We start from the raw sequence: 10,620 nt of genomic DNA on the forward strand, positions 1-10,620 counted from the left end.
AATAGGATGATGCTACCACCAGATAAAGGAACAAATAATCTTCTGGTCCAGCCATGTTCAAGAAGCAGTTTTGAAAGTGGGGGTTGGGGGTGGGTGCAGGAATTGCAAGATGTGAGACAAAAGAAGCAGAGATTAGTCGATAGGGGGATTGGTGTGTGTTGGGGAAAGGGGAGGTTGCAGACTTGAAGAGGGGTGAAAGCAGAAGTGTAAGCTCTACATGTAAACGAGGGATTTGGGGAGTTGTGACTAAAACAACAGCCTTTGAGCAGAAAGATGCTTAGGGGCTGGCTGGGAGATGACTGGCGTCCATGTGGTGAGCGCTTTGCCTGCCAGGCTCGGAGCTGGTTGTGTCTACAGGTGACCCTTAGTGTTTCCCCGTGACTGGACTGGGCACAAGACAGGCCTCTGACCTGCACTGCCAGGCTACTCCTCGGAAAAATGTGGGGTGACTTAAAGGTGCCAGGGAGGCAGGGGAAGATGAGATACTGGTAGGGGAAAACAAAGGCAGCAATTTGGAGGTAGAAAAAGAAAGGCATGTCTAAGGAGTCAGAGGAGGGAGCGCTCTCAGAGACAACTGTCATTTCCATGTGGGGTGAACTCCAGGCAGAGGCAGTCCCAGAAAGGGGGACTGCCTGTGGCACCGTTTGCCTTCACTTTCTTAGGGACAGAAGGGAACTCCTGGCACAGTGGCTCGGCCTGGGTGTTAGCTGGATGGACCATTGGGCCCACTCTAGTGTTCTGACTTCTGGAGCTTCTGGGGGCAGGGCATGGAGTCCAGGCTCAGAGCTCAGATGGACGCTGCTCCCTCCCGTTCCTCATTGTCTTCCCTCCCATCCTCACCGCAGGGCATTGCAGGCACAGACGTGGCCAAGGAGGCCTCAGACATCATCCTGACTGATGACAACTTCACCAGCATTGTGAAGGCCGTGATGTGGGGACGAAATGTCTACGACAGCATCTCCAAGTTCCTCCAGTTCCAGCTCACTGTCAACGTGGTGGCGGTGATCGTGGCCTTCACTGGGGCCTGCATCACTCAGGTGAAGGCCGAGATGGGAGGGACAAGACAGGGGCCAGGGAACATGGGGTGTGGGGTGCAGGAGGCTGAAGGTGAAGTAAGAACGGTGTTCCCAGTGGCATCAGGGCAGAAGTCAGCTACGTAGGTCCGAAGTCTCTATCTGCTCGTGGACACAGCTCCTGTCACCCCTAGGGTGATGGCAACTTCATTACCATTAACTCAGCCTGTGTGTCAGCCACTGATACACACATAGATGAATTATCTGTATTCAAAAACAACCTCGCAAAGTAGGTATTCTCTCCCATATTACAGGTGAGGAATCCAGGGCTCAAATGCGTTTAAGTGGCCAGATCCCGAGCCTTGATGTCTGGCAATAGTTAAGCCATTCCAGGGCAGGGGTGAGCTTGATGGGGTTGCTGAGGGGCAGTGGCCGGGGACAGCTAAAGGACTGGCTCTTCTTTCTCCCAGGACTCCCCACTGAAAGCCGTGCAGATGCTGTGGGTTAACCTAATCATGGACACATTCGCCTCACTGGCCCTGGCCACGGAGCCTCCCACGGATTCTCTGTTGAAGCGCCGCCCTTATGGCCGAAACAAGCCCCTGATCTCACGCACCATGATGAAGAACATCCTGGGCCACGCCGTCTACCAGCTCACTGTCATCTTTTCCCTTGTCTTTGCTGGTGAGCTGGGTGGGGGCGGGGCCTAGGTGGGCGGGGCCTATATGGGGCGGGGCAGAGGACGGCCTGAGGGATGATGGTAGCAGTCAGCTCAGGGAGTGCGTCCTCTGTTACTCTCTCGAGAATTTATAAGGGGGTCTTTATTCTGCTGTTGCCTTCTGAATTATAAAACGGGAGCTGGGGCCCCCTCTACCCCTCAGTGGCACAACTGGTTAAAGCACAGCACCATGAAGCTCACAGCAGCCTCTACAGCATGAGTTCGATTCCCCCGCCAGGGAGGTGACCCACATGGCATGGCAGACCTCTCCTGACCCGCCTGCTGCTCCCCTCAGCAGAGTGTTTCATCTGTTCTGCCTGTTCTGCTCCCCACTCTGTCTCTAGTGAATCTTACCACTCCTACACCTCTGGCCTGTGCCCCAGCTCTGTATGCAAAATAAATAAATCTTTAAAAAAAAAACAAAACGGGAGCTCAGGTCCATGGAGAGCAAGGCTGACAGTTAAAGGACTTGCTCGCTGGTGCAACTCAACCAGCTAGAAACAACACCAGCCCCAGCATGTATGGCCAGGTGTTCTCACTCATTCTGAGCCATGAGACAGTACTTAGCCCCGCCCCCCACCTCGCTTCCCTCCTCCCCACTAGGCGAGAAGTTCTTTGACATTGACAGCGGGAGGAACGCACCCCTGCACTCACCGCCCAGCCAGCACTACACCATCATCTTCAACACCTTCGTGCTGATGCAGCTCTTCAATGAAATCAACTCCCGCAAGATCCACGGGGAGAGGAATGTCTTCTCCGGCATCTTCCGCAACATCATCTTCTGCGCCGTGGTCTTTGGCACATTCGTCAGCCAGGTGTGAGATCCTAGCTGGAGTCATGGGGCTGGGGGGGCGGGGGGCGGGGGGCGCCTCTGGAATGATAAAGCCAGAGTAGCAGGAAAAGGAGGAAGTAGGAACCCAGCTGTGGGTTGAACTCTTGGGGTTCCCAGTTTGTTTCCATTTGCATGTTGCTCTAGAATTGGGCCTCAGCACAAGGCAGCACCTTGGTAGTGAATGACTCAGGATCCTTTCGTTACCTTTCTCAAACAAATTTCACAGAAGCCAAGGGGAGGGACATTCCTACCCCCCCGGCATGCCAGATGGACTGTCTCCCTGTGCCTGCTCCTTGTTTCTAAAGGGGTTGTCATAGAAAATGCTGCACAATTCACAAAGAGCCGCGGGGGCAAGGGTGTCCTCATAGCTGACAGAGCAGGCCTGGCTGGGCTCCCCCAGGGCGTGTCAAGGACACCACTGCCCTGGTCATCAAGGCTCAGGCCTCGCCCTTCTCACCCTCGTCAAGGCCAGGATAAAACATCTGTGGATACGACAGATCATGTATGAGAGCTCCCCAGGGTACCCCCGCTACTTGCCCCGCCCCCAGTTCCTCTTCATCATGATGCCTTCTGTTCACTACCCACTTGGCTTCACCCATAAGGCACCTCCAGCCCACCCCCCACCCCCAGTGCCCGCGTCCTTCCCTTGGTAACTCAGAGTAAGTCCGTCTCCCCATTGTGCTGCGTGACACAGGGCATGTGTGCCCCCTCTGGCTCCTGGATGTCACCTTTCCCCTTCCCAGCCGGTAGATCAGGACGTGCGCCACAGGGGTCCCGGGTCGGGCCGTGGATGCGGTGGCCTGGGCTGGAGGGCCACTGCCTGCTCCGTCTCCCTGATGCAGCCTGCCTCCTTCTCTGCTCTAGATCATCATCGTGGAACTCGGAGGGAAACCCTTCAGCTGCACGAAGCTCACCCTGTCCCAGTGGCTTTGGTGTCTCCTCATCGGTATCGGCGAGCTGTTGTGGGGCCAGGTGAGCGCCACTGTCCCCCAGCACTGGGGTGCCCCTCTCTGGGGATGCCACACTCCCAGCTCTTCCCCCGCATTCCCCCCCCCTCCTGCCCTCCCCACCATGACCCTCAAGTTCTTGCCATCTTCAGGGGCCCCAGGGTGGAAGGATCGGTGCTCCCCACATCCAGCCTTACCTCCAGAGGGCACACCTCTTTGCTTCTCTGAGAGGGAGTGATGTTCAATGGAATTTTGCTTTAAAACACGTAAAAATCATAGAGGTCATTCGTCTTCACTCTATTGAAACTGGAGTCCTGCTGTGAGTGCTGTACCGACAGAACTGGGGGCTTCCCCGCCCCTTCTGCTTCTGACCGTGAGCTCACCTGTGTCACTTAAGGTGACTCCAGACTCACGAGGTCTGGGAGCAGCTGCACAGCGAGCGGCTCACAGCATGGACGCTGGGCCTGACTGCGGGTTTGCATCCCAGCTCTCGCCCTGTTGCTAACGCGAGTCCCTCCCCCCAGTTCCGTTTGCTGAAGCTCATCCACCAGCAGCCCCAGAGAGCAGTTGTACACCGGGGCAACGCTTGTTTCACCTGTTGAAACTCCCCATGGGAGTTAACGGCACGACCACATGGCCTCGGTGCCACAGGCAGCTCGTCCCATGGCAGCTCCTCCCAGGTGGAAGCAGGACGCTGACGACCTTCCTGTCTCAGAACACGTGGCTCCTTGGGGCGCTGCTGCGGTGCTTGCTGCCCCACCTAAGCCCTGCACGCCGCTTGTTTGTAAAGGAGAGCTGAGTGGCAGGTGCCAAGTGCACCTAGTCCTGGGTGCTGAGGACTCACAACACAGGAATGCCTTTCACGTGGCCCGTCCTCCGAGGCGCCGAGCACTGCAGCTCTGTTCCCTTGAAAAGTGCTTGACAGGGTCCTCCCTGGTGGCACAGCGGGTTAAAGCGCAGCACTATGAAGCCGTCCGCAGCCACTGCAGCCCTGAGTTTGATTCCCCAGCCAGGGAGGTGACCCACATGGCCCGGCAGACCTCTCCTGGCCCACCCAGTGCTCCCCTCAGCAGTGGATTTCAATGGATCTGTCTGTTCTGCTCCCCATTCAGTCTCTGGTGAATCCTCTCACCCCCTGCACCTCTGACCTGTGCCCCAGTTCTTGTATGCATAAATAAATGCAATTTAAATAGAAAAATGCTTGACAGCTGGAAAGGAAGGACTGAGACAGGCAGCTGGTTGGTTACGAGGTTTAATGTATAAGTTCCCCTTGGTGTGTCCATAAAGGCAGAAGATCTTCCTGAGGGCCTGACAGCTGGTGACCCTGGGTAAATGCCCGCCCGAATGGCTGGGGCTCCCTCCACTGTTCTCCCGGTAGGATAGGAGCGCGGACTAGGCCTGTCGGCTGATTAGGCCAAGCCCGCCATGGGCCTGAGCCAGGTCAGTGAGGTGACTGTGGTTCTCACCCTGATTCTGGTCTCTCCTCTTGCTGCCCCTGTTCTCAGGTAATCTGCACGATACCTACCAAATCCTTGAAGTTCCTGAAGGAAGCCGGGCATGGTACCACCAAGGAGGAGATCACCAAGGACGCTGAGGGGCTGGATGAGATCGACCTGGCAGAGATGGAGCTGCGCAAGGGCCAGATCCTCTGGTTCCGCGGCCTGAACCGCATCCAGACTCAGGTACTGAGAGTGGCCGCGCCTCACCCTGGGAGGGCTCTCCCCTCAGAGGCCCATTACTCAGGGCAGCCCTGGGCCCCCGGCTCCAGGGCAGACCGATGGAGACATAGCTTTGTGGGTCCTTCTGAAAGCAGAGCCGCCCCGGGGCCTGGAAGAGGGACGGTGTCAGCAGAACCCACCTTCTCAGGGTGCTAAGGCCCACTCTGCCATTTCTGTGGGGCGGGCAAGCTTCCTGCATTTAGGTTCTTGCAGCACTAAGCCTACCCCAGGTGGGTGTGTCAGACCGTGTCTGCCGTTGGAGGTCTGTAGATGTTATCTGGAGGGATCTATGTTAAAGACACCACCACTCACCTTGTGCACTCACTCAAATGGAGGGTCCCGGCCGGCTAGCTGATGGCCAAGTGTGTGTCAGTGACCACAGTTTCTCAATACTAGAGTCTCTTTTGCAGGATTCAGATTTGCTTCCCAGAAAGCAAGAAGCTATAATTTCTTCAAACCTTCCCCTTCTTACAATTTCTAAAGGAGAAAAAAACTGCTTCTGTGTTCTGAAGTCTCCTGTAACTCTTTCCCCCCATTTCCACAGCAACTGTAACTGCCTTCTCCTGGGTGATTGGGGAGCCCGGGCAGGGATAATCCTGTCACTTTCCTGGATGCCTCTAACCATGTTGGTCCTGAGATTCCCTGTCTCCAGAGAACTCAAGGGTGCTTTCCACAGAGCAGCCTCTTTCTCTCTGCTGATTGGCCGGAGAGCCCAGAAATAAGTTTCACTTTCCAACCTGGCAGACAGTTTAGAGAGTTCCCTAGTCAACCTTACCTCCTTAGCGCACCAGGGAGAGAGGGGAAGTGAATATTCCAAGCACTTGCTAGGAACTTGTGTCCAGGGACAAACAGCAGATGGAAGAGTGGGAGGGTAGGTCGACTGGGCTCCTCCTTCTAAGTTCCTCCTCTTAGAAATGCCCACAGCAGCATTCTCACTCCCTCTCCACCCTCCACCCAGCTGCTGAGTCCATCACTGGCAAGAACCTCTCATGCCCAGAGAGCCCGGGCATTGCGCTCCTGTCTCTAAGACCCCAGCGCTTCCCGTTAAGTTTGCATTTTGCGAAATAACCTCTCTGCTTTTCCTCCCTCCAGGAACATGTAACCTGTACCTTCTCTTTTACTCTCTGGGTTTTTTGTGTTGTTGTTTTTTTTCCCAGCCAGAATTCTCCAGTGACTCCTGGCTCCTTGCCAGTCTCCCTCTGGGGGAGCTGCGATTCATGGCTCTTCTTTCTCCCCAGCGCCAATGTCCGTCCCCTCGCTGTCTGCTCCATTTCGTTTCACAGCCTTGTGTAGCTTCAGCCTGACTAGCTTCCCGTTTGGAACTCAGGCATTTAAGCTGGAGCCCATCTCCTGCAGCCAAGGCAACCTCTTAGCGATGCCACCATGACCAACCTGTGCCCTTCATGAGCGCCCGGCTTCCAGGCCAATAGGCCGGCTGTGGTAACTGGTGCCCTCGGTACCTGGCTCTGTCGCCTGGCTGCCATCACCCTTCAACCTCAGCGGAGCGCTGACAAACTGCACCCCCCCTCCCAACTGCTGATCCTTGTTATTCTCTTTGCGACCCCAAGGTGGGGAGGTGGTGGCTAAGCTCTTGCTCTGTCCCAGCCCCTCTAAAGGCCCTGGAAAGCAGACGCTGGGAAACACAGGGCCAGGACCCTGGCAAAGTAAACTTGGGGTCCAGTTCTATCGTGGAACCTGGGACCCTAAGAAGCACAGTCCTCTGTGCCCCTCCTTCCAGGTAGCCGAATCCTCTCCTCTTACAGAAACAGGCTGCTAGTCCGCTGGCTTGGGAAACTGGTTCAGCTCTAACTTCAACTGGAATCCAGAAACTAACCTGAAATACTCCGTGATTTCTCAGGAAGCTTTATAAATCAGAGTGCCGGGGCCTGCTTTCCCAGCCTTTCTTGGGGAAAGGAAGTCAGATAAATGCACCTCTCCTGCATTCCAGAGGGTCCTTGGGGTGAGGCATGTGGGCATTTTTAAGGCAGTTCTACCAAATTCTGAAGGATATAGGAATCCCTTTTGTCGTTCCTTGTTACTGAAGTGTCAGGTGTAATGTAAAGGTGGGGGACTGGACTGAAACCCCAAACAAGACCGTTGTTGGAAAACCAGTGGCCTATTAATTGCCTGTCTCCAGGGGTAGGATACTGGCGACTGGACTCTGTTGGGGTCCAGGAAGCATGGCCGCCACCATGCGGACTCTGGACACCTATTTTCCTTTTGAACTCGTGAGATATTTTCCCAGAAAAGTTGCAAAAATTTAGAGCCTGAGCCTCAAAATCCACCCCTTTACACTTTGTATTACATTACCTGCCTTAGAGCACAGATCAAAACAGTGGGTTGAGTCTCACTGTTAGGAGTCCCTTTACATGTTAGACTTGGGGGTAGGAAAGGCCTCTGGCAAACCTGAAATGTCCTTCCTAGGCTAAAAGGGAAGAGAAGACTGGAATCAACTGGGTCTCCAGACTCCACAGTGGCGTTCCTTCCCCCTCTACCGCCCCCCCCCCTTTCGTGTATAAAGGAGGGTCTCTCCCCCTTCCTCTCTCTCCTGCTCTCTGTGGAGCAAAGCTGTCTCACTCTCTGATTCTTTGCAGATCGACGTAATTAACACATTCCAGACGGGAGCCAATTTTAAGGGAGTCCTAAAGCGGCAGACCATGGGTCAACACCTTGACGTAAAACATGTTCCTATCTCGTCCTGTGTCACAGTGGCACCAGGCAAATCTCCCCCCACCACCTCTGTTGCTGCTGTTTCATCTCCTACTCGGGGCAGTGAGTGACAGTCTATTACGATGCATGATTCGCTAAAGTGGCCACCGGAGCATGCAGCAGTCACTTAACCAGCGTGGTTATCTTTTTCTTTGCGTTTCCCTTTGATCTCTTGACTCACCGGGAGAAAAGTGGGGCGGAAGTTCCACTCCCAAGCAGGCATGAGCCCTTGGAATCTCTTTAAGTGTGGCAAAACGGTGCATCCATGCCTGGTTGAAAAGACAATGATGGTGTTTTCAGACTGTTTCTGCATTGCTTGTTTCTCCCTTGAGTTTTTTCCCATTACTTTGTGGTTTTTTGTTTCTTAATTTGTTTGGACATGTTGTTTTTGTTTCTCTCCTCTCCTCCTCCTTGGAGTCAAAGTCTGTCTCTGAAGGTTAGATGTGAGGCTAGGCCGGATGGAGACACTCACACACTCTTCCATTGGGGGGCCTCAGATCTACCCAAAAAAGATAGGGGAGATGCTGTTCCACCGAGATTTTATCATTAGAGCTGCCGTTGAGCTGGCCACTGGTCACTACAGCGTGCCATAGTCACCCAGCGCTGTGGCCTGCTACGTATCTGAGTGGAAGAAAGAGGTCAATTGAAATACACAGGTCTAGACACTCCCCCCCACTTTTTTTTTTGCTTTGCAGGGACTTTAATCCAACTCTGGTTTTAGAATCAATTCATCCCACATGGTCAGAGAAATATACGAAAAGATCATAATAACATTTTTTTCTTGCTAAACATTTTTTTAGGCATTTCTGAAGAACAAGTCTTTTCTCTTTTTTGCTTCTCTTTCCTCTACTCTGGCTGCCTCACCAGTAGCCAGCCTATCTATCTCTCTGTGGTGAAGTTTTAGGGCCCCTTTCTTAGCCAGCCTGGGACTGCTGTCAACACAGCCTGAGATCTCATGTTTCCTTGGGTAGATTCTTAGCTTCTTGCTTCATCCTGCTTCTTTTATCTTCCCCAGTACAGAGCAGAAAGGAAACTCTTTACTGATACCGCTATTAAGGAATCAGCGGTGGGTATCTAACAGGGTGGTCCCCAGGAAAAGGGGAGGTCCCTGGTTCCCTTCCCAACCCAAAGGAGGGTGGAGCTGAGCACGAATGGCAGAACCTATGTGGAGGTTTAGGGGCCCTGGGGTGCCCCTCTCCCTGTCTTGTAACAGGGGAAGAACATTCTCTCTGTGGGGGTATATTGAGAGCTTTAAATATCCAAGTGTTCCATCCTCCCCCCAATGTACCCACCCTGGTAGCTCAAACCCTGGAACATGAGGGTGGGAAAAGAGAAGATGCCTTGTCTGTGGGTCATGTGACCGTGAGCCGGGCCGGGTGACCAAACAGACTGTTGTCACTTTTAACCAGCTGTAAGTGGGTTGGGGTTTGCGTAGATACAGATTTCCATAGGCCCAAAGGCAGGTGAGAAAGAACCAGAGAAGCCTTACTGTGAGAATATCCAAGCACTTCTTACTCTAGTCCTTGCATAGTTCTCTATTTCCTCCTCCTAGGTAGCTTCTGCCCTTTATATCGTGCCTCTCTGTCAGGAAAGGCTAGAGTCAGGGTCCCACTGACTGAAGGTGGAAGGAAAGTCAGCAGAGGACTGAGCCCCGGCTCCCTAGAGCTGCGGGTAGATAGCGCCCCTTGTCCAGCCGTGCCTCCGTGTGCCGAGTTCTTCCAAGTTAGATTCATGCATCTAAAACCCCTTTCCATTTCAGAGCGTTCGGTCACTAAATCTCTTAAGATTTTCCTTGTGGAAAGGCCCGAATCCCTCCTCTTCCTCTGGTTTCTGAAAAGGGAGCAGTAAACTACAAGCTACCAGCTGAAGGACGAGGTGTCTTCACCTCTCTGTCCTCTGAGCTCCAGAGCGGGGCTGAGAGCAGGAAGGGCCTGAAGCTTTCACAGCACCTGCTTAATCAGCTCCATCTTGCTCCCTGCACGTGGTTCAGGCCCTGGCACCAGCCAGAGAAGGTGCCGCCACTGGAGTGTATTGGTGGTGTATCTCAGTGACTCTTCACCAGCTTATATTAAGTTCTCTGAGGGCAGTGTTGGAGCTGAGGAACATTCTGGCTCCAGCCTGTGCCCTCTGCCTCGTCACCCCTCTCCTACCCACCAGGTCACCAGGAGCTCCCACCCCCCTCCACCCCCATCTCTCTCAGTCATGTTCACTTGAATGTCCCTTGCAGGTGACAGGTTTCCCTTTAGATCCCAGAGGCCTTCCCTCTCTGTTGCTTGCTCCCCCAAAGGAGAAACCCCCACCTATCTTCTGTCTACCTCTCCCCAATTTACTTTCTCTCCCTCCTTGTTGCCGGGAACAGTGTTACTTGGCCACCCTGACAGATGAGAGGAAAAGCTAGCAAATGGCTTCAGACCCTCAGGCAAGCCCCCTTTTTTTAAAACCTGCTTCCTACACTGGATTTCACAGAGGGTTATTTCATTAAAGTATCCAATTCCTTTAAAATATGACAACGTTCACATAAAGATAGCTGTTCTGTAGTGCTTGTTAGAAATTTGAGTTAAATACAGGTGAAAAGTAGGGCTGTGTTATCTCCTTCAGGGAGGTATCTGGCCTTGCACCCAAATCTTGACCAGAGCCAAGAGAGAAGGCCTGGAGTTCAGGCTTACTCAGTCCAAGTTGCCTT

At 53.6% G+C, this 10,620-nt stretch overlaps 1 protein-coding gene across 5 annotated transcripts in view; it reads left to right on the plus strand.

Moving 5' to 3' along the window:
- The window catches only part of ATP2B4 (ATPase, Ca++ transporting, plasma membrane 4), a 90,094-nt gene that overhangs the window by 73,200 nt on the left and 6,274 nt on the right, over positions 1 to 10,620 (plus strand). For 2 of the 5 annotated variants that reach the window (XM_012726842.1, XM_012726843.1), the window contains 6 exons: positions 846 to 1,037; positions 1,484 to 1,697; positions 2,335 to 2,546; positions 3,428 to 3,535; positions 5,016 to 5,192; positions 7,823 to 8,000. In XM_012726842.1, the coding sequence (XP_012582296.1) occupies positions 846 to 1,037; positions 1,484 to 1,697; positions 2,335 to 2,546; positions 3,428 to 3,535; positions 5,016 to 5,192; positions 7,823 to 8,000 (1,081 nt within the window). The remainder of the gene's footprint in view (positions 1 to 845; positions 1,038 to 1,483; positions 1,698 to 2,334; positions 2,547 to 3,427; positions 3,536 to 5,015; positions 5,193 to 7,822; positions 8,001 to 10,620) is intronic. The other 3 variants (XM_012726840.1, XM_012726841.1, XM_004685528.2) reach the window with 2 other exon arrangements.

The sequence above is a fragment of the Condylura cristata genome, unplaced genomic scaffold, assembly GCF_000260355.1.
Source record: "Condylura cristata isolate star-nosed mole 26May11 unplaced genomic scaffold, ConCri1.0 scaffold00018, whole genome shotgun sequence".
NCBI classification, from domain to species: domain Eukaryota; kingdom Metazoa; phylum Chordata; class Mammalia; order Eulipotyphla; family Talpidae; genus Condylura; species Condylura cristata.